Genomic DNA, 27,184 nt, shown 5'->3' with positions numbered 1-27,184 from the left:
AAAAACAACTTCCATGTCTGACTTTCAGAAAGATCAGGACTTGACCCAGCATTTTAGAATGCCCAACGAGGTGCATTTGGGGAAAGATACAAAAGCGTTACTGGGACAGCTCAGTTAGCCAGAGCATAAGACTTAATCTTGTGGGTTTAAGCCCCACATTTGACAAAAATAATCATGCGTTGTGGGGGTTGGACTAGAATGACACTCACAGTCCCTTCCAACTCTAAAATCTTAGGATTCTATGATTACTACTCATTAATGCTTCAGTAAGTAATATGCTCAAAGTAACATATGAACACTCAAATAGGGTACATATGCAAATACCTTGCTGTTTCCTCAAATTTACCTGAATATAATATTCTTAGCATTTGGTACATAATAGTCCTTAACTTCTTTAATGGAATATACATTGTTTATAGTCTCACGAGAAAGAACTGGAAGGGGACTGTAGGAACCTATGAGTCGAAGCCTCCATTTCCCAGCCAACACTGGTGACTCACCAGTTTGAACTTCAGCCATAAAAGTATATCCTCTCTGAAATTAAAGTTAATTTTGTTAGCTATTAACACAAGTAATATGATACAATAAGTAATGGTAAGTAAAGAGTAAATATTATAGCTGCTGCTGATGTAATACTGTATACCCCAAAATGGCCCTACAATATTCAAGACTTGTACATTATGAAGAATTACAGGTTGTGTTGTTGCATTCACAGTACCTGGGGAAAATAATTGTTATTTATATCAGTGTGTAGTAACAGGTCCTTTGTATCATTTTGTTAGTAAGGTAGTAGTACTGTAATTACAATGAAATGTTTGTATTTATCACCTTATTCTTTGTATAAAGATGGGGTGCAACCCTGAGAAAGATCCGAGGCATTTCTTCCAATGTATCATTGTCTACGACATGCAATGCGCATGTAGGTATGGAAGAATAAAATTTTGCTGCTATGATCATATCTTCTGGAACATAAAACACCTCTCTATAATAAAAGGGAGAAAAGTGTAAAGTAAGGATAAGGGGATCTGTCTATCTCCAATTCATGCCATTTTTGCAGGTTTTACCCATGCAGTGGTACCTCAGTTTACGAACTTAATCCGTTCCTAAACCGAAACTGTTCTTAAACCAAGGTGTGCTTTCCCTAATGAGGCCTCCTGTTGCAAACTAGGACATTGCTTCTGGTTTTGCAGAGTTCGTAAACCGAATCATTTGTAAACAGGTACCACTGTATTTCCATGTCACTTCCACCATGAATCTAATTTTTAAAAAATACGTTTAAAATGCCTATTTACGGGCAGATTTTGACATGCTTAAACTGCCTAGAACTGCACAACATTCAAAGAAAGGTTGCAATCTAGTGAATATCAAAGTTCTGATCCACATGTCAGTTCTAGAGATGGTGATCAGATAATTTCATATCAAAATTAACGAAGACTGAATTCCTCAAGCATGACCTTCATGAACAAGTACAAGAATGTTTCAACATGTGGTCACTTGGCTTTCAGTCACACAAACAGAATTAGCAGTTAAACTATAATATGATATAGATGGTCTGTATGTGACTCATCAATAACAAACCTCACCTGAAGACCACAAACCAAAAATTTGCTGGCTGGTCCGCATATGTTACAGTATGATCAGCAAAAGATGTCTTAGTCCACTCATCTTCAGCACAACGGTATTTTTCAAGTGACTTACATTTACTTTTGAACATATCTCTGTGAAACACAACAAGAAGAATATAAAATAATCAGTTGAGATCATAACCAACAGTACTGAGCTTCAGGCTGCCTCCACTCTATATATACATAAGATATAATAGCATCCCAAATATTAAGCAGTGGCTACTGTATTATGAAATAAATGCCTTCCCCAACAAGCAACAAATTACTTGTGGCAGAGGCATAAGTGTGGGTCTACTCAATCTCACAAACGAGAGATCAAGCCTTCCAGATGCTGCCAAACTACAACTCCCATCAGCCCCAGCAAGCAAGGCCAATGGCTTCCCCACACCAGAATAAACAGTAGGAGTCTGATTTAAAAGGCAAAAGGAATATGGGGATGAAGGGTGCTGAACTATACCCCAATCTGAGGATTACCTCTGTTTAACTGGGATTTCACTTCTCTGTCAGCTTGAATCTAATTGGGAGGTGAAAGCAGCTGGAGCAAAAACCGCAATAAGCTCAGGTTTAAAGCCTCACTACACACCTTTTTTGCTCGTAAAGCCAGACTTCCCTTGTTCCTTCTGCTTTATGCGTAATTAGCCAGACCTATAGTTCATGCTGGCCACATGACCTGGAAAAACTGTCTGCGGACAAATGTCAGCTCCCTCAGCCAGTAAAGCAAGATGAGCGCCGCAACCCCAGAGTCGTTTGCAACTGGACTTAACTGTCAGGGGCCCTTTACCTTTTTATATTTTAAGAGCTGGCCAAACTAGAAATAGCATGGGAGATGCTCAAATGTATCTTTCAACATCTTTTTTCCTGCTAAAACCAGCTGTGGCGCCCCCACTATGGATCACGGCCAATCTAATTCACACATTCACCAGCTGCTATTAGCTGTGAAAGGAAAGTGTGCTGTGGAGAGTGAAACTCATACTGTTTCTATGTATTTTACTGTCTGAAACGAATAGCAGTTCCCAGAGGGAGGATTTAGATTAGCAGTGTGACCCAAATCTAGCCCTACCCCCTCTCTGTGGTTGTTTTTGGAGAAGAATAAGATGTCGGGAGTTGCATTTCTGAATCTTTCACATCACATCTAATGTGGCCCTGAGGAGTAGCAGAAGTTCAAAGGGAAATTAAGATATGATCATGCAGCTTTATCACTGGACACAAGAAATATATTCTATACATTCTTTTAAAAACTACTTTCTCTGTATCAATGTAATAACTATGCTACCTCCAGGCTGGCATAGTTTAGGGATCCAATTCCGGGGCCTATCAGGAAAACAAAGGAACTTTGGATCCAGCGGGCCCAAAAGGGCTACCTTTTGTCTGCCTCTGCAGTACCCTGTTTCAGACCTTATTGCTGGCTGAAGCTGAGCTGTCAACACAGAACAGATGTGTACATTGGAGAGGCAGTGTCTCAATCTGTGAGCAAGAAGAAACCTCTTGTGGATTCAAGTCACAAGTCTGTTCTTACTGAGCGGTGCAAAATCTATAAAGCCTCAAATGGCTCAGGACCAAAGTACGTTTCCTTTCCTCATATGAACCAACCCAGTCCTTGCAATCATCATCTGAGGCCCTTCTTTGTGTGCCCCTTCCATGAGAGGTCTGGAGGGCGGCAACACAGGAATGGGCCTTTTCTGTGGTAAACTCCACACTTGTGGAATGCTCCCCCCAGGGAGGCGCCTGGCAAATCTACACCATTATAAACTGGGGGGGGGGGCTTGTTTTTGCTTGTTACTATGTTATGTATTTTTGTGCTTTTCTATTGTAATCCAGTCTGTGATCCTTGGGATGATGGGTAGAATAAATAAAATTATAAATATATAATCCTTTTCTAATGATAAAAAAATTAAGAAACTTGGCTTCCACCTTATCAACTAACACAATTTGAAGACAACCATCTCTGCTCAGTCAGACTATAGCCCATGATTTGTAGATCTATTCATGCAGGGCTCAGTCATTTATCTGGGACAACAATCTGGTATCCTTAATACAGATGTGAATGTGGATCAATAAACAGAAGAGATGTTGCCCCATTTGCCAATTTGCACATAAAGGTAAAGGACCCCTGACAGATACATTATATTTAATTCTTCAGTAACAAATTGATGTAAAATTCATAGATTTTTTTTTATCCTGAATATAAAGCAGAATAAAAATTGATTCAATGGTTAAGCAGGGTGTTCTTTAAATTTCACTTTTACATCTGAAAAACTAAATATAGGGATGCCCAAAACTGGGCTTCAGTACTTTCCCTATAGCACTTCCTCAGGGTCAGGTCAGTTTTTATGAGAGAAAATAAGGGGGGCGGGGGAGGTGTTGTGAGGCAAAACATGGGATTTATATACGTGACCCTGCAGAAACCATACTTTGTATTACCTCAAAAATGTCAAAGAACATTGTTCAAAATTTGGCTCTATTAGAGCCCACAACTTTTGAAGTGTGTCTTTGACTTTAGTATTCTCCTTAGTACCTGAAAAATAAAAAGACAAATAAAAACAAATTTGGCTATTAGTAAATATTCAACATAGTTATCATTCCTAAACACTGGCATAAAGAAATAAGGTAAAATATAAAGCTCTGAGAGTAAGCAGAATGAAAGCATGTCTAGCTGAAAAGACTATCTAACCAACACTTCTGCAAGACATCATCTGAGTGTTAGGATATTTCCGTTCCACCTTAAACGGGAGCAGGCTTTGTGAGTCACAGAGTCTGCGTATTTCCTGCTCACAGGAAGTTTATGTTTTCTATTGCTTTCGTTTCTCTCTCTGTGCCTGGACACTGAAGCAGGCAGTCATGTTTTTTCTTTGTTCTGACCAACGCTGAATAAACTTAAACAATGCTCTCCTGCGTGCATCTTTCGCTGTGCATTATCTGCTGATAGAGCGTGCATCAGCTCTGGAATGTGGCAAGTTATTTCTGGAGCTCGTGTCGCTAATTGCTGATACTGCGTGTCTACGGGAGATCGATGATCGCAACGGAGGCGACGTGAAGTCATGATGGACTTTGTCTCCCTGGCAGTATCCCAACACTGAGGACATCTGTAGCCAACAATGCCATGTTTTGTACAAATAAATAGCTTTTATGATATAATGACCAACTGCATTATACGAGCACTGTGGTGACTCCTATGGCATTCTGTGAATAATTCAAGATTCTAGGTGTCAAGATTGGGCCTTGGCCTCTCAATCCGAAAGTCAGGAAAATTGTGTTTGGCAGCCATTTGGAAGTTCTATGTTTTTTCCACTCATCTGGGCTTCTGTACAAAATCTTCCATCCAGATCCCTTTACAGGAATACCCAGATATATCACACCTGATATATCACACCATCAGTGGTGGACCGGAGTGACGCCTTGGTTCCTTCAGTCTGTTTCTGAAGCCCCAACCTGCCCTGCATGTAGGCCTCCATTAGCTAACTTAAATTTAGAGTTTTGGTGGGCTATCCCATCATCCTCCGTGGCTGGTTGAAGTCAAAGCAAATGGCTGCCTGCATAGGAGGAAGGCGCCGCCCTGCTCCGTCCCGTAGGGGCTGTGTCAGGAAGCAACTGTCACTTCCCTCAGAAGAATCCTGACCTGGTTTTCTGCCATTCATTAGTAGCCGCACATAAGACCCTTTCCAGGCAGCTTGCAGTTTAAGTGCAACTTTCTCCTCTTCAGGTGTGGGATCTTTGCTTTGCCAAGCAGAAACATTTACCTCTGTCAGCTCTAAAAAGAAATTAATACAAAAGTTACCTGCCTGATTACAATACTTACGTCGTGTCTACAAAAACTAACAATGGAGTGTTTTATTGTTTTATGATGAAATCCTATATACTAATACACATCTACAAGCGTGGATTCTTAGGTAGTCTCACATAAGAGGGATCATTGCAACATTTGGTTGCAGTTCCCACTTGTTCATTACAATCCAGGAACCCAAAGAAAGCAGTCTAATGCAACATTTCTGATGAAAATATATGGTTCTGTACTTTTTCCCTGCAAAATGATTTCAGGTAGCTGGATACTGCAGGACATTTACATGAATTTAGATCAGTTTGATAGATCTGAAACATTTTTCTCATCTAATGAATGTTTATTAGACCTTACATCAGCAAGCTTAGTGCTGCATATATCAGTAAAAACCCAGATATGCCGGGCAGCAAATCAGAATGGTTGGCAGATTATGTGCCCGCCCCCACAGAGCCCACAACTGGCTGACTGCCTTTCCCTTCTGTTGCCTGCTGCCACCTCATTCTGCCCTTGCTCCCTCCTGCTCCCTATTTGCTGCCAAGAGTGGTGGCATGTACTCCATGACTTGCTCTGGGGTATTTCCCCAGAGTAAGGTAATGTCAGTGAAATCTCCTAGATAGTGTCTGTACTACAGCTGAAAATTACTGCTTAAGTTGCCTTTTTAAAAAGAGGAAGATTTAAACAGTCATTTGCTGCCAATGGAGAAAAATGGCAGCCCAGAGCATCTCTGAGATGTCTTGCTTTAAGAAACGAGTCTTTTGTTGGAAGAGCGTGAGTGGGAGGGAATGGTTGGTGGAGGGGAGGAAGAGGAGGGGAGCAGCAGAAACGGTGGTGGCATCTGCTGCCATCTCAGGTGGTGCAATATCTACTGTTGGTCCTGGTTAATCCTGATTGCCAAAAATGGAACCTCAATTTTCAGAGGCAATTGACTGCTAATTGTCAGGTGCTAGGCACCAACCAGGATGCGGGTGGCGCTGTGGGTAAAACCTCAGTGCCTAGGACTTGCCGATCGCATGGTCGGCGGTTCGAATCCCCGTGGCGGGGTGTGCTCCTGTCGTTCGGTCCCAGCGCCTGCCAACCTAGCAGTTCGAAAGCACCCCCGGGTGCAAGTAGATAAATAGGGACCGCTTACCAGCGGGAAGGTAAACGGCGTTCCGTGTGCTGCGCTGGCTCGCCAGATGCAGCTTGTCACGCTGGCCACGTGACCCGGAAGTGTCTGCGGACAGCGCTGGCTCCCGGCCTATAGAGTGAGATGAGCGTACAACCCTAGAGTCTGGCAAGACTGGCCCGTATGGGCAGGGGTACCTTTACCTTTACCTTCAGGCACCAACCACAGTAGTGGCTTGTAACTTCCCGGAGCTTGGCCTGGCAACTATTGGAGATAAAGCACTAGCTAAACAAAGTACTTAGTTTTGGTCCAGGATGACCTCAAACAGACAGCACGGACAGTTTCATCCTCCACACTAGATGCAATGCATTTACACTTTAAGTCTGGGAACATAAAATGCAAATTGATTTTTGTATTGAGTGCTAGACTTATGTCTTGCAAGCTTAGGTAAGTGATGTGCTGTTCTCCTAGTGTCAAATGCTAATTAAAACTGAAATCCAATTAAAGTTTAAGAACATATATAAGACTGATTTTTTTTGTAGGTGTTGCAGAGCTTTTGAATGATTGAAGTGCTGTAGAAATAGGAAAAGGATGTAGCTCAGTGCTAGAGCATATACTTTGTATGAAAAAGCTGCCAGGTTTGATCTCTGGCATCTCCACATACAGATGTAAAAGACACCTGTCTGAAATCTTGGAAAGCTGCTGTTAGTCAGTGTCAGCAATACTGAGCTAGATGGAACAATGGTCTGTCTAGAGAATCAACAATGTTCAAGTGCTCCAAAAGTTGGGATCAAAGATGGGTAAACTTCAAGAGTATCACACAAAAACCAAACAAGTTCAATGGCATAAAGGTGTGCTGATACAGAATTAAAGTTAGCAGCATCATGTTAGCTCTGATGTATGAAGTTCAAAAAATCTGTAGGCTCCATCAGTTATATGAGAGAATACCACGTAAGAATTTGGTGTCTGGTTTGTTGTGTTAAAAATGGCAGGACATCTCAACATTCAGCAGAATTTTTCTGTAATGGTATCTTCTTAATAGATTATTTAAAAATAAATATTGCTGGTACATTATTCATGTTTTCCGATTACCTGAGGAGTCTGTGTCTTCAACAAACACATCACTGTCTTTAAAATCCAAAGTGAAACATCTGTAAGCAAATTTATAGTTGAGAGGAACATTCCCCAATGTCTGTTTTATCAAATGCCAAAAAGCATTATTGAAAGCCTAAAATGTAAAAGAGAAATGGTCAGTAAATTATTATAAATAAATGTTCAAATATTTTCTACTAATGATTTTCAGGGGAAAATATTACCAAACACATACCCCAACCTGTATATTTGACTACTAGATAGAGTGGATTTGTAGAATCTATAAAATGGCTCACTCCAACTAAATGAGTTTTCCTTTTGATATTTCAAACCAGCCACATAATGTGATCACTATCTTAAGATATGATGGCATATAAACAGTATATTTTCAGAGGATCAGATATCTGCCTAGTGACATTATTGTTTCCAAAATATTTAATTGCATAAGCAACCAGAACAAACAAATGTATCTTTTCAACATCAGTCAAAGGTTGGGGACAATTCAGATTTGGGGGCATTGTGGTGTTTGAACAACTGACAACCCAGCAGCAGCAGGAACAACAACAACAACAGTTAGCTGAAAGCTATATCCAAAGTCAAAGTATTTTGTCTGAGAAAAGGGCAGTTCAACAACATGTTAGGTACTGCAACATGGGCAGAATGATCCTAAGGCTTGCACAGCCATAGCTAAAGGGCAGTCCTTTAAGATAAGAGGAACGCAGCTGCTCAGTGGAGCTTATTGTAATTGTTTCTAAAACTCATACTTCACTTTCTCATTATTTATATAATGTACTGAAAATTAGGGAGTGGAGATCTGTTCTGAAGACAAGGCTGTTGATCTCATCCATTCTTCACTGTGTCTGCATAATTTGAAAAATGGCACAAGACCATAATTTCATTTACAGAGTGTCCAAGGATCACCTCAGTCCAACAGCACAGCTGCTGATTCTATGCTCTTATGTCACTAAGGAGCCAGAGAACAGGCATCAGTGTGATTATTGGTTCATACCATCCAGAATACGGGGTTAGATTTCTTGTCAACACTGAGGAAAATCTAGACTTTTCAAACTATCTGATGTGAAATTCACAAGAGCATGTTTACAGGAATTCATGGGAGACAACCTAAACTTTCATTATCAGGAGTTTCAGCTAATGGGCTGCACTAGAAAACAATCATTTGGAAAGCACAATATATTCTGCATGTTAACAGAAGGATAAGATTCTTCTTCTTGTTTTTTTACCTTAAAGTGTTCTCTAGTTGTTCCTGGAGCACACAGGCCAGGAGGACAATGTGTTGCTTCCAGTGTCTTTATGGCTGCGGGAAGGTTTTCTGCATTTCCAAAATTCAGTATCACATTTCCAATGGCTTTCATGATAGTGGTGGCTTGTTCTATGAACCGATAGCTTTCCTGAAGAGAAAATACATAAACTACCATTAGTCAGAAATATTAAAAATATATCACTATTTCAACAACATGCACATGGTCAATTCATTAGGAATTACTGAAGCACTAAACCTATGCTGGTGACTATTACATTCATATGTAATTACTATGAGGGTTTTTTTAATGTCCTTGGGGAGAGGAAAGAGAGTTCCACATAAAGAATCATTTGAAAAATCTATGAATTCAATATACCGTATTGGCCAGAATATAAGCCGCACTTGCAAATAAGCCACACCTTTAAAATCTGGCTGCTTGGGAGAGGCTTGGGAGCCACGGACGGGATGGGCGCCATTGCCCCGTGCTCCCAGGCTGCTCTCGGGGGGGGGGGAGCCGTGCTGCTTTGCCGGTGCAGTAAGGTTGCGAATATAAGCCGCACTTTAACTGTTCACGATCGGAAGTTGGAAAAAAAGGTTGCGAATATAAGCCGCACTTTAACTGTTCACGATCGGAAGTTGGAAAAAAAGTGTGGCTTATTTTTGGGCCAATACAGTAGATCAGATCAGGAACCACAGAAACCTAAATATAGTGAAGAAACAAAAGGGGGGAAACTACTGAATGAAGACTGAGCATGCTCAGTGGGTATGGAATGCTGTCTGTCTGCTAGAGGAAAACTTAGAAAAGCAGGAGATGAGTGGAGAAAGAATAGAATGTCTGGAACCATGAACAGAAGGACTTTACCCTGTAACTCCACTTGTATAAATGTATTTGCTAGCTCTGTTAAACCTACAAAGAAAATCCTCTAGAAAGAAAATCCAGCAGAAATTGAACCACAACTACTTTTTTGAAGAGCTAGGTGAGATCCTCGTGGAGCTGTCTGTAGACATTTTGCAGAATTTTCTCCCTGTATGATTTGGAGAAAAAATGCTGGGCACTTACCTTTGGCCATCAGTGGGGCCTGCAACCAAATTTCAAAATTGCATAAGCAGTTGTATGTTTTAGCATTATTTTGTGATGATGCAAGTGTCTTCCAGACTCTGCCCATTTTAAAATTAAATTGCAGGATTATTATGGATCTGTGACTTTTTCCATTCAGAAACAGACTATGTACTTCTCGAACAAAACTTTAACTTCAATAGGAATTAAAACTTGACAATGAACATTTGTTTCTCCCAATGGGAATATAGCTCCAGTTGTTATGGTAACAAATACCTTTTCAAGATTTGGCAGGACAATATCCTCTTCACCAAACACACATGGGACCATGCTACAAAGATGGATATGGTGCCCTACAGGAGAGCTCGCAGTGAAGAGTAACACATGGCGCCTACATTTAAAATAAGCACACTAATGAACAAAGAAACTAAAACATAACAGAAATTCTAAACAGTCAGTGTAAGTAAAACCCTCTTGTCTCTTTCATTATTTATTGCTTGGTTCTCAAAACATTTAATGTATAAAGGAAAGAGAAGGCTCTAAGACTATTTGGTGGACCACATGTGTTTGTACACTTTGAAAAAAAGTTATATGTGAAAAAGTGCTAAGACTTGTTGGCATTTCATCCACCCACTAGCAAATAAATATGTAGCTTATTTTGCAAAGTAAGTAACCATAGCCATCTTCTTCCTCGTGCAAGAACAGATGCCTCAGGTGGGAGTTGAGCTCTCCCTTGTGGCTGAAACTGAGGTGAGAATCAGAGAGTTCCTGGTATAAAGCTGAGCTCAGAACAAGGCACATGAGAAGAGATGAGGGACTAGTGAGACAACAACAATGACAGCCAGGGAGGGAAACTACCACGAAGACACTCCACCTTAGAAAAACACACACATACAAAACTGACAAAAATAACTAATGGATTAGAAAGAAGAGGCCAGAAAGGCAGCACAAGCTGTGTGAAACCAAGAAATCAGATTGTGGCTTTCCAAGGGAGAGGCACACAGCAACTTCTTTGAAAATGTCAACATTTCCTGTCTGCAAGCACAGGGAGGAACAAGATCCCAGTTGGAAGTGTCCTGTTGCCCACTAGAAAACAGAGAGTTCCTCTGCTGAGGCTTAGCCCTACCATGAATTAATTTATTTAAATATTTAAAACTGTTTTTTTTCCCCATAAAAGATACAGCAAGGGGGTATACAACATACAAAGTGACAATAGCTTTGATAAAAGCATAAAGGTGTGTTTATTTATTTAAATATTGAGGTAGCGTAAAAATAAATGCTTATTTCTCAGCCTCAGTAACTCCATGGAAACAATGGCATTGACCTATTTTACAGGATTGCTGTGAGGATTAGAAAATCTGAGAAGGTGTGTAAAGAATTATTTAAAGCACTATTGTAAAGCACTATTGCTGTGCCTCTAACTCCTGGATCAAAAGGGTGTAGCAGACTGGCACATACCCAGCAGGAAGACTTATCACAGCAGCTTTAGTGGCATATGTATGGATCTTCAGGATTAATTGTCCTGGCGCCAAATTTTTCCATGAGAATTTTTCAACCATGAGTAATCCCTTAGGCAAAACATGGCCTTCTTTTTGTGCACTTGCTATAAAATAAAAGTGTACAGATAACTTGTTTTTTTTTATCACCAAAATGTAACCATTTCCAATATCTTTGCATATGCTGAGGATTTTATTTATACCCTGCTCATCTGGCTGAGTTGCCCCATCCACTCTGGGCGGCTTCCAACACATAAAACATAAAAAAGTCAAACATTAAAAACTTCCCAATAGAGGGCTGCCTTCAGATGTCTTCTGAAAGTTGTTCTTAGATGTAACCTGTAGTTTGTTGCTTGTAAACCTCATAGAACATGATTTATATCTTATAAATATCAGCAGGCAGTCTTTCAAGAGAGTAGACAATAAAACAAAAGGAAAGGAGGAAGCTCATCAGCCTTTTCCTTTCTGCCTATAACATGTTAAGTCAAGTTGCCAGGGACAGCAAATAATTAAAATTTGTAAGCAGTTCTACTAAGAAACAATGAAACACTCAAATCCTACTGTCAGATGCTGGTGTGGTTGCTCGAGAGTAAACAGGCAAGACTCCGACCTGTCTTTTCCAGGCTTTATTCTTGGTGCAAACTATTTACAGTGAAGAGCGTCGTAAGTTCATGTCTGGCTCAATCGCTAGCAGGATCTGGGAGTGGTCGGTTTTTGTAGCTCCCCCAGCATAAAAGTCGCGTCACCCCCAGCCTTTTCCGCCCCTCCCTGCGCCGAAACCTACTGCACAGAATGGGTGCTGGCAAGGGCCTCTCCGGTTTGCTCAGGCTCGGTGTTGAGGCTCTCCCTAGCATCCCCTGGTCTCTGCACCTCTTCTCCACTGGAGGTGGGGCTTTCCTCCTCACCGGAACAGGAACTGTTTCGCAAGATTTTCGGAGGCTCCCTATAACACAACTGCCCTTCCATCTCTCGCCTCTGAGCTGATGGCAGTTCCCTGACACCTACATATGCCTACCACTAAGAGGCTTACTTCAGGTACATGAACAAAGAGTCTAACATGTTTCTCTTCTACACTTCTTGAACAGGTAAAATCTTGAATATGCAAGGAGTGAGGAACATGCTATGTTACCCTCTCTAGGTCTCAGGTAATGAGATGCCTCTTGTGGTGGACAACAAACCAAACCCAAGGCAATGATAGGAGACAGAGTAGACTGGTCCTTCACGGGTTTCCTTCAGCCTCGTGTGCACTGTACTAATGCTGAAGGGACTATGTGTTCTATGTGCCTTCCTTAAAACCTAAAAGAGAAAGCTTAATAGTTGTGTCGACTGGGAAAGGAAGCTCTAGGAGATTAATGTAGGGCAAATGGTAGGGACAGTGGTGAACAGAGAAAGCAGGGCTGCAGACCCTAGAACTCCAGTAACAACTGAGCCACATGTAAGGCATTTTTATTTTGACATATGCCTTGAGGCTGTTTTCAATTGCAAATTATGGCAAACCATAAAAGCAGCCTCAAATTATTATGAAGAGGATGGAAGTTGATTGAACTTTGATTTGTTTGTTAATAACATGTGCAGTTCTACTACAGACTCTGGGCTTAAGACCAATTAATTGCATCCAAGACTTTCACCACACACTCGTAAAATGAGAAAGTTGTGTGTCAAAATAGGAGAAGATCACAAATACTGCAGCTCTAACAGAGTTCTATCTTTGAATACCTCTTTGTGAAGAAAATCACAAGAATCAATACTTGCCTTACCTATCTATTTGATACTGATCTTACCTCCTGATTCCCCCCAGTGTACTAATGCAGAAAAGCTAACCAGGATATCAGTAGGCTTCAAACTATCTACAGATAAATAATATACAATACGATCGTCCACCATCTGTAAGGAAAAAAAGAGTATCCATGTTTATTATTTATCTAGTGTTGGAGCAACTAGTATTTGACAGCATTTGAGTTATATTTTAAACACCGTTTTTCAAATCAGTGTATGATATAAAGTGAACAATGAAAGGTCATCAAGCAAAACCTTAGGTTTTGCTTCCCCATAACATTTAGTTTCTATTTTAATCTACTGAAAAAAGTTAAGTTTATCCTAAGAATAATTTTATGTATGGCTTCCTACAAGGGCTGTTCATTAAAGATTTTCCCTGACCCACTTCTGTTATCGGAGGAAGATGAAATTGTACATGTATACATCTCTCCATAGGTAATGTGGTAATTTGTAGCTGCATAAAGCGATGGGAGAAATGTGTGACTCTTGCTGGTAGCTATGTAGAGAAGGACTAATAACTGTGCCCAGTTTCGTTTGCCTCAGTCCATAGGAAGTACATCAGGGGAAATCTTTAATGAGTGCTCTTCGTAAACTACTGGTCTAAATATTTTAAAAGAGAAGACACAAAAGCTAGTTAATATGATGAAGCAATGGGTTTAGGACTTCTGCAACTATATTTTACTTAATTAGCACAAAATACTTAAACACAACACAAGTCTCCTCTCCATTTGCCCCCCAAAATTGGCCCTGAGGGGGTCAGGAGAATCCCAGAACAGTATGAGTGAGAGGAGAAAGGGATCATTCCATCTGGCAGGCTGAAATGCTTGTCCTGCTGGAACAATCACCTTAGTACAACACTGAATTCTTTCCCGTGTATTGGTCCAGAATGTGCAACTTGCTTTAAAAATGTAGAACAAATGAACTTCTCCTCAATTTCTTCTAGGCCTTAGGGTACAAGGGGTACTTGAACTGGCTGAATGCCTAATAACTTTATTTCACTGTATTCCAAAATGTTTTGGATCCACAGAAAATTCCACATCAGTGGACTGGGATAAGTTGATATTCCTACCCCCATTCCTCTGGCAGCTTCCAACTCCCAGAAAGTTTATAATGAGAATCAGGGGACCCAGTTAAATGGAGTAGGCTGTGGCATGGGGTGGGGGGAGGGGGGTCACAGAAAACCAGACAGTAGCATCTTCCATGAGATGGCTGGGGGTAAGCCAGCTGCGTTTCTATAGGCTTTTATCTGGATTCAACTCAATATAAATTTGGTGACAGAGTTTAATGCTGGATTTGTTTTAATCCTCGATTGGGAGCCGCCCAGAGTGGCTGGGGAAACTCAGCCAGATGGGCAGGGTATAAATAAATAATGTTATTATGTTGAAAGCCTCTATAATAGTAGTTGCTTGGTGACATGCTTTGAGAGGGAAGAGAGGTGATCACTTTGAAAAGGTATTAGGCGGGGCCTAAATCATGTAAATTCATTCTGATTGGACTGGGTGATAGAAGACTCTGATTGTACAGAAATTCTAGAGTGGGGGTGTCAATAGTCAGGAAAGGAGTTGAAAAATGGCCAGTTAAGGAGTTGGGGAAAGACAGGGAAATTGGAAGGGAAAGTTGAGTCCCGAATATTAATACCCAGTGTGTTTTTAATACTCCATCTGGTGAAAACCAGGAGAAGGGAGCTGGTGACTGAGTAGGTCTGAGAGGCTGCACTATGTAAAAGTCTTAACAGAGGAAGGTTGCACAAGCAGGTTTTTTAAGCTGGCTAAACTGTCTAAGCAACTAGAGGAATTTGGTTGGTCAGAGGCAGATTGATTCAAGTAACTGGACTGGGTTGTGGCTGCATTTGACTGGGGTGGAGGTTTAGGGATTTGGCCTGAGGTAAAATTATCAAGTACCTTTAAGACCCTGATGTAACTATTAGTATTCCTTTGTGCACAGTATCCCTTTTAATTAACCAATGATCTTAGTTAAAAGTTCATCATATCTCTCGTGTTGTTGTCCAGCTCATATGTTAGCCTACTATATTATACAAACTACAAAGAGGTTTCAAAGTATTCTGAGTGAATTGATGGCAGAGGAAAAATTAAAAAATACAATTATCTAAACTTGTGTTTATACAAAATGAGGCTAAGGGAACTAGTTTCCCTGTCAGATCCAAACTGAAATTCTGCAGTATCTCTGATCCCAAAGTATCATGATAACATTGTTTTTAATGTCTGTCATTTATATTTTAGGATTTGTATCAATTATTTCTGTGCTAGGTTTTTGTAGACAGTAACATTTTACTGGCGAATGCAAATGTTTACAGAATGGATACAAAACTGGGATTCACAATGCCGTTATAGTTTACAAAGAGATGAATAAATCATGTAGTCAGTGCACTTACTCTAAAATCTGACTTCTGATAGGTGTAGCTATAGGTATTTGGCTTGTGGAAAACATACAAATTCCTAAGGAAAGCAAACATTATTATTTTAGCATTAATTATACAGAAACCTCTCCCTCACGTTGTGCATCACATTTTACTGAATTATAAGACAACTGAAACAAACCATCAGGATTCTTTGAACAGTTACTCAGTATGTTATTATCATCTAGCAATAGAAGTTAACTTCCAAATTACATGACAGCTTCTGAAATTGAAAATGTGAATAATCTGTCACCATTCTGAACTGCAAGTAGTAATTAAGTCTAAGTTTCCATTGTTCATTTAGGCTACAATCCTGTACTCCATTGCTGAGAGTAAGCCCCATGGAATTGAAAGAGACTTGTTTTTTAATTGATGTGCATAGGATTGCACTGGTAGTTGTGGTTGCAGCCAAGACAGAACTCTTCCATTACACCTTTATCATGTTCAGGTTGAATTTAGGATGTTTATGAGCATCAAATCTGATGTAAAAAATATAACCATGTGCTTAAGATTTTCCTAAATGCTAAAAAGTTATGTGAAAGGACCTTTTTACTTGTACATTTTTTTCATTTCACCATAACTGTGTTTTCATAAATAAAATAATATTTGGCATTTCAAGTCATTTATGTATGAGGGAAGAATGTGTCCAGTGAGTCATTCTTATGTCCAGGAGACATAGAACCAAAAACCAATGTGAAAGCATGGATAGTAAGTTCAAAGAACCTGGTTTCAGGAATGGGGCAGCAAGAGGCAGAATGGCGAGTCACCTACGCAAATTTGAAGGATAATTTGGAAAAGTCCACAAAAGAAGAGATAGCCTCTGTAACAATAATAAAAGCATGCCTTACTGAAAACTAACACAGAAATCTTCATAGTCCATCCATATTTCCTTGGAGATAGGGCTCTTTTCTGATTCAATCTCTTCCTGAGATTTATTTCCTAACTGGTTATTAGCAGGTTCTGTTGATTCTGGCATTGGAGCTGCTTCACTACTCATTTTTTCAGTCGATTCCCCTGCATGGATAAGGGAGAAAAAAAAGATGTCCTTAAGTTTACACTCAGAAATGAAAGACTATATTCTACTGGTAAAGTTGAGAAACATAAACAGGGCAAAATTATCCTAGTAATTTATCATAAAGCAACTTAGCAATACTGTATATGTATACCCGTAACAGCCTAAATCCTCACTGATTGCTGTGAAGCTGCATGCACTACAAAGGCAAATGCTTTGAAGATAAATGGACTGAACTATTCTTTCTTCTCTTAAAAAGGTAAAGAAAGGAGAGAGATTGAATTTCTAACTCCCAGAAAGCAGCACAGTAAGGCAGCCTTCTTTAACCTGGTGCCCTTCCGATATTTTGGAATACAACTCCAATCAGTCCCAGCCAGCAGCACTGTACAAAACATCTGAAAGGTACTAGGTTGGGAAGGGCATGTTTGTCTAGCAACATAAGCACAGATGAACTATCACTACATCAGAAGAGAATTCTCAAAAGCAGAGAAGCATTTTTTTGAATATACACCAAGACAGCTGCAAAATAATGACTGAATCAAGGAGGATTTGTCCATAACCCCTTGAAACAGGACCCCCAAACCAACATATTGCTTGCATACTGAAGATTTCATACATCTTCAAAAAGAAGAAATAAATTATTTGAAGACTGTGAATTGAAATGAAGGTTGTGAAGCTGTGAACCCTTTAAACCCAATTCACAAAAAAAACTGAATAAATGAAAACATAATGGTTATGCTTCACCTCTAGAGGGCTCTCTAGGTTAGCCCTGAAGCGTGCCGGCAACGAATGCTTCTCTGTTTTACCTAATCTCTAGTAAAGAAGTTGCCAAATACAGGGTTGTCAATGCACATCCTTGAAACTATCTTATACGCCATATTTTAAAATAATCTGTTTTTAAGAGACAAGCCCAACTGAAGTTCTGGAAGCATTGTGCTCCAAGAAGCCAGTCTGTGCTAACTCTGATGAGAAGCGGGCTGAACAACATTTCCCGGATCAATATGACAACCTGAATTTAGTTAACCGACTTTTGCAATTCACTAGTGTTTGGTGCAGGTTTTGGCTCAAAGTATTGAAATACATTTTTAAATGTGTATTTTGAGAGAAAGCAAGTTAAGAAATGCAGATTTTGACAGAAAAGGCCTATTTAATACACCCCCCCCAAATACAGATTAATGTGGAGATGCAATAAATGTAATTATAAGTGAACATAAGAAAAAGTGACACAGAACAGAAATAAACAACCATCCATCCCTACTTATGGTAGGTTACTGCTATGTGATGTTTCTGTAATTATATGATAACACAATGTGAAATATTAACACACATGCTCTTTTGAGAGAGAGAAGCACTCATGTACTTTGTGCATGTTTTGACAAAGTTCATGAAGCATTAAAAGAGATTAGGTATTATTAAGAGGGCTTCAGAGAACACAGAGCTTTAGCATTTGGGAGTGTGATATAGGATTGGTTCACATGTAAATCAAACCATGGTTTAGCATAGTTTTCCCCAAACTGAGGCTCTTTAAATGTATTGGACTACAATCCTATCACCCCCCATAAGCAAAGTAAATGGTCAGAGATTATGTCACCTATAGTCCAAAATTATTGGAGGGAAATACTAGTTTAATGTGATGCAATATTAGAAATTCCTTTTTACCAACTGCTTATTTCTCTAGCAAGTTTTCATTGCTGTTCTCCCCCTATAATTTTGCATTGTAAGACACCTTGGAACTAGCTATTTATAGAATTTTTACTTCATTTATAGCTAAATAACTGAATGAATGAATAAATATTTTCCTATTCAATAGAGAATTCATTATTCACAATCATATTAGTTACCTTTGGTGGATCCTTCCATAGTATGTGGTGCAGCTAAAGTAGATTCCTGCAGAGTGGGGAAAAGTTTGTTTAGAACAATACTGACAAAACAGCAAAAAGCAAAATAAATTAAATGTGTCATAAATTAGAAGTGTCATAGAAAGCTAGTTATCTGTAGCAAATGTCCACAGTCTGGCAAACCTCACTACACACTCATTTCCATGAGACTGTGTGTGCATGTGCACACATGTGTGCTAGTGTTGGCTTCACTGCAGGATGTGAGGCAATAACTGAATGCTTAAAACAACTCTGTTCTCGTCCCTAGGGACAACTCTTAAATCAGAAGTATGCTCAGCCCTCTACTACCAAATTGCCTCTATGCATGGTGGCAGATTTAGGATCATGCCCACCAATTCCATTCTAGGACAACGGTTCTGCTCTCAGATCAATATAGTACTGGTAGTCCAATTTAAGGGAATATTTCTGTATTTTTACAAATTGTGTCCTCCACATTACAGTATGCTCAACAAAGGTTATAAAATGATAGAATCTGGAATCCAGAGTACAATCATAGCTTGGAAGACAACTGGAATCTATTCTGGAAGCCCGTTTAACTATCAAAACATTCGGCAACCAAGGTGCAGCTTCTGATTGGCTGTAGGAGCTTCTTGCAGCCAATTGGAAGCCGTGCCGGACGTTCCGCTTCCAAATAAACCGGAACACTCACTTCCGGGTTTGCGGTGTTTGAGAGCCAAAACATGCGAGTGCCAAGGAGTTCGGCTTCCAAGGTTTGACTGTATAGCCCCCAGAAGACGGATGGTGGAAGCTGAATTTCCCAACTCATCCACACAGGCCCTTAAAGCCTCTCATGGGACTTATGAGACACTGGTGAATGGGACAGAGGTTTATACAACCTGCCCAGCAGCATTTTGTGCTTGATAAGCATCTTGTTTTTGCTGCCTACCTGGGACTGCAAAAAAAAACCAGGGCCAATTTCAAACCCCAACAGGTTATACATGCGTGGCTGGTAGGCTGAGTTGTGCTTGCTTGGCAAGTTGTGCAGGACTGATCTAGAATGATTTGTGAACATCACTTTTTTACTATAAACTTCAGATGAATCACAGTCTTCTGATTTATTCAAATGCAAAGAGAAAAAGCTCAGCAACATTTTTCTTTTTTCAAAAAACTGATCATACAGGAAGTAGTGTACACAATTTTTAGCATGAATGGAGAACAACCCATGCAGGGTCAAATCTTCACCTGAGAAATTTCTTCAGTACTTGTTAAATTTGAATCTCCAGAAGAGTCAATTACGCTTTCATCATTTTCAGTGACAGCAGGAAGACTGGATGCTGGAAGAGATCCTTTTTTGAATGTAGAAGGTGGGAAATGGCTAAATAAAACACAGATAAATTAACATTCATCTCTAAATAAAATGTATATATTAAAATGTCCAGCCGAGTAACTCTACTCCATTAGCAGTTACCATAAAAAGAAGTCCTACTGGAAAATAGGGAATATCCAAGGAAAATTAATTTAAGTTCAGAAATCAAAAACACTTCCTTGCACTTTGAGGAGGTGAGATTTACTAATGAAGCTTCTAATCCTGGTACCTGCTCTATAAAAGAAGGTAGACTTTTTTTAAGAGCAGAGGCTCTGCTCACCAGAGGCTGGGCTAGCTGTTCCAAGGAAGTGGGAGGCCTGTTTTAGGCTTAGTCTGGGTTCATTGTTTATTGGAGCTACATTCAAGCTTTCCTTGTCTCACTGCCAACCTAGGTGCTACTAGGAGCTATCCAGGGTGCTACTTATCTAACAACCTTGCCGGTTTGCCTCATCCAGATGCTTTGGGATAACTCCTATCATCCCTAGCTAACAGGACCAGTGGTCAGGGTGATGGGAACTGTAGTCCCAAAACATCTGGAGGGCCAAGTTTGGGGATGACTGATATAGGCCTACATTTTCCTTTGTCTGGCTGTGCCTTACTGGGCCTGGCTTCCTGAATGGGAGCTAATAATATGTGACAATGAGTCCCTGGAATTTGGGTCTAGCACAGGCTTCCTCAAACTTGGCCCTCCAGATGATTTTGGTCTACAACTCCCATGATCCCTAGCTAGCAGGACCAGTGGTCAGGGATGATGGGAATTGTAGTCTCAAAACATCCGGAGGGCCGAGTTTGAGGAAGCCTGGTCTAGCATATGCTACCACTTGGGCAAGAACCTTGTCTCCTGGCTGAAACCACTGCCTGGGAGAAAACAAGGGCATCGTGTTGATTACCATCCATTGCATTTTTGAAGCATAAATTGTAAGCCATCATTTCTGGTAGTTATTTTTTGTGATTGTCTTTTTTGTTTTTAAATCTGTTTTTAATGTTGTATTTAATTTTTTTGCAACCTGCCCTGGGACCTTTGGGGAAATACACATTAGAAATGAAATCATCATCATCATCTCCAATTCCTTATGTAGCCCACCCCCCTCGCACATGCATGCTGCCTCTCATGCTGCTCTAGGGAATCTCCAAATCCTCTGGTTCAGTTTTTCTGGGGGTGGAAAAGAATCTGAGAAAAGTGCCTCTCCTTCCTCTAACATGAATGCAAGTCTGATTCCAACACATTGTCTTTTGGACATATAGGAAGTTATATATGTCTAATGGGATTTTTGAAGTTCGGGTTTTTTTAAATTACAGCATTACCATGAACTTCTATGAATACAAATCACTTGTGGCACATTTCCCCTCCTTTCCTCCCTTTCTTCCTCTATTGATAAACACACCCCTTTAATACTTTGTAGTGTTAAATTGTTGTTAAATTAACCTTTATTGCACAAAATATAATTATTTGTTAAATTTTATGTAACGCTTGATTGTAGGTTTCCAAATATAATTCACTGAAGCCCACTGGTTCATATACTTACGTGTCTCTTGGTATTGGTATTGGAGAAAGTCTATAGCTCAGAAACGGGCTAGCAAGTTCAATGAATTGTTCTGGCTTTTTAATGACAGGTTCTGGAAGGTACAGAACAAAAGCAGGAGTTCTTCATAGTTTAAGAAACCCTCCACAAAAAATGACTCTCATTGAAAAATAACAACCTGAATCCAGGGAATAGTATATTATCTGCAGGTTCTATACAATTAGACCCCCTTTCATTCAGAAAGGTGAAATGTGCACACAGACAAACATGGTTAGCAGATTTATGGTAAATGTTAACAGCACAGATTTAACAAGAAAAAAATATTCTTAATGTTGTACAGAACATCAGCCCCACCTTCATGACAGTACCAAAACAATGACCCAAACTGGGTGATCCCCTTTCATGTCACCCTTTTGGGGTCAGCCCACCAGCAGCAGTCTTGCCCTGTGGGCAGGAAAAGAGGCTCAGATGCCTAAAGTTCTCCAGCTGGTTCTGCCACAGCTGTAAAGCTTCAAAGACAGATGTTGACTATTAGGAGCTCGAGGGAGGGATAATATGATAGTAATATTCTTCTCTGCCACTCTCTTTTCTCATTAGTCTGGCCCAAACAAAGAAAAAGTCAACATTCCTCCCATCAATATGATAACACTTTCCACATTGCAAGTTTCTGTGCAAAACCAGAGAAGTGTCCTACACTATATTTTGTGTATGTATGTGTATTGCTGTGGGTCAGATTGCTTTCAGAAGTCACAATATATCCCTATGTCTCAAACGTGGTCAAGACAAGGGAAACACAACAAAAACTACACAACAGTACTACTTTCAGTATTCATTTCAAGCACAGAATACTTACTAGGTAAAGTAAAAAGCATCTGAATTTTCATATATCAATCTTTTTGATCCTCTAAATGGCAGTGTGGGTGAAATCAAGAGACAAGTATTACATTTTGGCTTATTAGTTTAAAATATACCGCAAAGCCTGGAAAGACAAACCTTGGGGTTCATCAGTCACAATTGTTTCTTTTTTCTGGCGGATAAGTTTCCAACGAGGAATAGGTGGTGGTTTGGGAGGGGCTACCAGGGGACCGGACCTTGTTCTGGTTAGCAGTGCAGGGTGACTGTATATGTGGGAAAGACCATATTGCCGCAACTGCTCAGATGAATCAGCCTGCAAAAGAAAGAGGAATAAAATGCACAATGGAGGCTGTGTTACACATAAAAATACCAAGAGGAAAGTAATTTTGGCACAATTATGTAATTTCTGACTATCATAATTGTTCTAGGACAGAGAGCACCGCACTGCCTCTGTATGTGGGGCCATCAACAGCCCTAAACTCCATCTGAGCGCTCCAATCCTACCATTGGCAAGACAGAGTATCAAGGAGGTAGAAGGGGAATATAGAGGAATATAGGAACAACTGCGCAGTCCTGTAAAAACAATAAGACTCAGGTTTGGAGTGGAAATAAAATATTGTACTGTAATTGAGCTGTAATTTCTCTCAAAGACTGTTGGCAAGCTTGGCCAGTCACTAGCATAATTACAGCCCTGTCTAATTCTAGATTATCCTTCGTTATGATGGGCAACTTTTTCTTGGCTAGACCTATATGGAAAGTCTCCAGTAACATTGGGAAGATATCCCTGTTAATGGTAAGAATACTATACATGCCAGGATTCCAATTAACTGCACATTGCTGTACCAAGTTTCATAAAAGGAATGTTTATGAAACATACATTTCTTTTTAACAAGTCAAAGCACTTAAGGTATAAAACCAACCAACCCCAAACCTGAGCTGGACGGAGGCAGAAAATTGGTCTACAAACAGCCCTTTTCACAAATATGTTTTGTGTTCTTTGTTGATATATTTGCTGTTTTTATTTGATTATTAGTTCATATTTTGAAGGCAAAATAAACAAAGCCTTACCATTTTCCCTAAGACAAATATCTTTCTTTCAGACACATAAAGAGGCATATAGCAAGCATATACCACCATCTGTGGTTGCAGTGGTGTTGCAGAACCTATTAAAAAGAACCCATTGCATATTATTATTAATTAGATTTATATACCACCCATCAAAAGATTTCAGGGCAGTTCACAAGATAAAAATACAAGATAAAAAAACTCCAAAACAGTAACAACCCCCCCCCCCGAAATGCTGCCACAGATAATAGCTCAATATTATCATAAATATTATAGACCTTGTTAGGTGCTATGTTGCTATAAAGGCAAGAAATGAAACTTGATTTCACCAATTTTGTTCAAGTTAAGTAACCTTCCAGGCACAGATGAATGGAGCAACTTCAGAACAGTGGTTTCATGATCAGTTAGGGCTTTACACTTAAACGGCATACATTTTATTCACTTTTTTTTCTAGAGACTGATCTGCCCCTACGTGACCTCTTGTGCTTAGAGCAGAAAAAGAGCTAGCCAAACCATGGAAGGAACTAGCAACCTCCAAGCGAATTGTTCCATGTACCTTCCTGCTTTTCCCACAACAAACCCAAAATCTTAGCAACGTGTTCAGGATTGCAGTTTACCTGAAGAGGTTAACTTCTTCAGACCACGTAAAAGAAGATGGGAATGTGGGGCAATATACACTTTCCGTGAGGCTGAAACCAACTATGAAGTACTTTCTGCCTGCCTTTGACATTAATTTCTGTTTCATGCAAGCTGGTGTGATCTTTTGCAGTCTCATTTAGCTGAGGAAAAGCCTACAATCCTTAATTATGAGCAGAAGTCAATAAAATATTCGCTGTTGAGATCAGTTGTTACATACATCTAGGAACAATTATAATTTACCATCAAGAAACAGCTGGAGAGAATTTTGAAAGTCAGAAGACACGCGTCCAGAATGAGGCCCTGGCCTAAATTTATCCCTTTCACCATCTTTGCTTCTCTTCTTTCCAACATCTTTTTGATCTTGCTTCTCTACCAAAGAAAGACAATGCACGTGTGAATACTACCATACATGGTCACACAACACCCAGTGGTCCTTGTCTCAAGCAATGGGTAGTGCAGAAAACCGTGAACCAAAATTCATGCCTCTGTTTTAGATAAATGTTAAGTTCAAGATAAATCACGATTCTGTGTTCAAGGCAACCTTTACAAATGGCTCACCACTCATATCTTGTCTATAACCTTTCCACGTATTTTAATTTAATTAATTAATTAATTAATTCAATTTATATAACACCTTTATCTTCCGAGGAGCTCAAGGTGGTGTGCATGGTTCTCCTCCTCCCCATTTCATCCGCTCAACAACCCTGTGAGGTAGGTTAGGCTAAGAGATGGTGACTGGCCTAAGATCATCCAGTGAGCTTCATGGCTGAGTGGGGATTCAAACCCTGGTCTCTCAGGCCATAGTCCAGCACCACCCATTAGCAACTATGAGAATCAATAACCCACGCAGAGACTGTGATCTTCACAGATGCCCCCATGCAAAGCCCCAGCAAAGACTGGAATGCCAACGCAGGGGCTTCGTGAGCAGATAATATGAGTCTCTCTGGAAAAGAACTAACACGATGCCTGTTTACTGGCCTGCCTAGCGGTTTTATAGCAGAACAAAGCACAAAGGATAACTAATAGTCACCTTTCTTTCTTATTTAAAGTGTTTTTACACTGCACTTTCCATTCTAAAGAACCTTTAAGACACTTAACAACAATATTGATAAAGACTATTCATATACAATAAAGATATAATGCTTATGCAAAACTATAAAATATTATAGAACATTCTAGTAGAAAAATTACAGTAGGGATGAAATAAAAAAGATTACAAATCCCAGTAGCTTGGGCCCATGGAAAAATGTTTTCACCAAAAATAAGAAGTTAATCTGGGCTTCTTGTGAGAAGGAATTCCAGAGGTAAGGCATGACAACAACAAAAGTCTTGACTACATACTGATCAACCACACTTAGTCATGGAGCAGAACCTCTAAAGATCTAAGTGGCATGGGCAGGATTACAACCATTTCAGGTCTTTAAAGGTGAGAGCCAGAACCTGCATTGTGCTCAGAAACAAATTGGAAGCAGCAGAGTCCAATGATTTGATTTGATTTTTTAAAGAATCAGGTTAAGTAAAACTCTTTCTGCCGCCATTTGCAGTAGATGAAGTTTGTGGATACTTTTCAAAGGCAACCCTATATAAATTGCTGCAAATATCCAGTTTCAAAATAACTACGGAATGTGTGAGGATGGCCAGCCTTCTCCAGGGAATGGCACAGCTGGCTCACAGGACCTAAACAAAAAAACACAACACTCCTGGTTGAAGCTGCTATGTGCTAAAAGTAGAGCTCACCTCAGTTTCTAAGGGCCAAACTTGACATGACCCCATTCCATGCAATTAGAAAGTGCACTGTGTGTATGTGTGTGTGTGTGTGTGTGTACATCCACACACCCCCACACACAGTATAGAGAGAGAGAGAATATGACAGGAATCGGGCCACAGAGATCCTTTACCTTTCTGTGATTCCTGCTATTTACTTTATAAAAAAAATCATGCAATTGCTATTGGAGCAAATATTTTTGGCTCTAAACTATGTCATTTAAAGAAGAAAACCCGAGATAATATTTAAGACTTGATTAAAAAATATTTACGTGGAGAGTATTTTTCCTGTATTCTATTTGATCAGTACTTACAACTAGACTTACACATCACTATCCTGTGTACAGTTAAGTCTACTGAAATCAATAAGGCTTAATGTATTTACTGTGGCAGTATACTGTATATTTACTCAGAAGTAAGTCTCACTAAGTTCAGTGGTGCTGAGTTATCTGAGGGCAGTCCTAAATTTTCAATCCAGCACACTGTTGCACTGATTTCAATGCGATTTAAAGGTACTTTATTGCACACTGGATTGCAACCTTACATCGAACCTCAGTTCTCTCTCTCACATACACGTAACACCTTCAAGTCTGGTAACTCCTTGGAGTTTAATGTGATTATTTGACGCCTATACAGAAAAGTGCAAAGAAATAAAGATGTGGTTTCTCTGTCCAGAAGGTGTCCTTTGTTGCATATCATTTACAGTCTTTATAATTTCATACCTTTGGCAGTTTTTTCAGGTTTCTCTACCTTCTCTGGTGGCTTAACAGTAGGTACGGCATCATTTTTAATGTCAGATGATTTTAGATCTTTTTTAGTGTCTTGAAGTGACATCTTAGGTTCCGGAACGGATTCTTCTGGTAACTTAAATTCTGGCAATGTCTCTCTTAAGAATTCCCAAACTTTATCCAAATATCCAGATCTTTAAAATATACATAAACATTACTTTGAAATGTAGTTCTGTCTGCTCTTTATTTACTGCATCTGCATTATGCTACTCAAGTTATTTTTTTTTATCTATAGAAGTCAATTCAAGCAACCATGCTGAATTTTGTGTGGACAGGTGGAGTCCCCAGATCCCAAGCAGTCCCCCCCGTCATGTGGAATAACGACTCAAGACAACGTGCTATGGGATTAAATTGGCCACAACTTTATTAAATTTCAAATGTGGGTAGACCTTGGCTCAGGCATTGGGCGTTCTCCCTCCCCAGTCCCCAGCCGGGGACCTAGGGAGCTTCAGGGTTATCCAGTGTGTGTGGGGGGGGGATGGGCCGGCTCTGGAGAACATATGTTCAAGCAGAGATAGCCGCCGCCGTTACGCCGCCGCCGCAGGGGAAAAGCGTACGGTCAAAGCCTCCCTTCAGAAACCCCTTTAACGGGGAACCCTGGTATTGCCGCCACAAAGAGGAAGATGGACTAAAGGATTCCGCCCAAGGCCTGATACCGCCAAAGTTGTGACGTTTTGCTACGGGAAAGGCGAAACCTGCCAATGCAGGGAAATTCCTTTCCGGCCCTTTAA

At 40.0% G+C, this 27,184-nt stretch overlaps 1 protein-coding gene across 3 annotated transcripts in view; it reads right to left on the bottom strand.

Moving 5' to 3' along the window:
- The window catches only part of ADGB (androglobin), a 65,352-nt gene that overhangs the window by 24,334 nt on the left and 13,834 nt on the right, over nucleotides 1–27,184 (bottom strand). For all 3 annotated transcript variants that reach the window (XM_083496230.1, XM_083496231.1, XM_083496232.1), the window contains 19 exons: nucleotides 26,388–26,587; nucleotides 24,142–24,270; nucleotides 23,266–23,360; nucleotides 22,336–22,510; nucleotides 21,346–21,436; nucleotides 19,696–19,828; nucleotides 18,457–18,502; nucleotides 16,452–16,617; nucleotides 15,580–15,643; nucleotides 13,193–13,295; nucleotides 11,374–11,518; nucleotides 10,192–10,306; nucleotides 8,839–9,006; nucleotides 7,598–7,733; nucleotides 5,242–5,373; nucleotides 4,047–4,140; nucleotides 1,584–1,718; nucleotides 829–982; nucleotides 347–534 (listed from right to left, as the gene is read on the bottom strand). In XM_083496230.1, the coding sequence (XP_083352356.1) occupies nucleotides 347–534; nucleotides 829–982; nucleotides 1,584–1,718; nucleotides 4,047–4,140; nucleotides 5,242–5,373; nucleotides 7,598–7,733; nucleotides 8,839–9,006; nucleotides 10,192–10,306; nucleotides 11,374–11,518; nucleotides 13,193–13,295; nucleotides 15,580–15,643; nucleotides 16,452–16,617; nucleotides 18,457–18,502; nucleotides 19,696–19,828; nucleotides 21,346–21,436; nucleotides 22,336–22,510; nucleotides 23,266–23,360; nucleotides 24,142–24,270; nucleotides 26,388–26,587 (2,469 nt within the window). The remainder of the gene's footprint in view (nucleotides 1–346; nucleotides 535–828; nucleotides 983–1,583; nucleotides 1,719–4,046; nucleotides 4,141–5,241; nucleotides 5,374–7,597; nucleotides 7,734–8,838; nucleotides 9,007–10,191; nucleotides 10,307–11,373; nucleotides 11,519–13,192; nucleotides 13,296–15,579; nucleotides 15,644–16,451; nucleotides 16,618–18,456; nucleotides 18,503–19,695; nucleotides 19,829–21,345; nucleotides 21,437–22,335; nucleotides 22,511–23,265; nucleotides 23,361–24,141; nucleotides 24,271–26,387; nucleotides 26,588–27,184) is intronic.

Source organism: Podarcis liolepis (genome assembly GCF_965112155.1).
Source record: "Podarcis liolepis genome assembly, chromosome: 3".
Taxonomy (NCBI): domain Eukaryota; kingdom Metazoa; phylum Chordata; class Lepidosauria; order Squamata; family Lacertidae; genus Podarcis; species Podarcis liolepis.
Note: the sequence above shows the minus strand (reverse complement) of the source record. Positions and strands in the feature narration are given on the sequence as shown.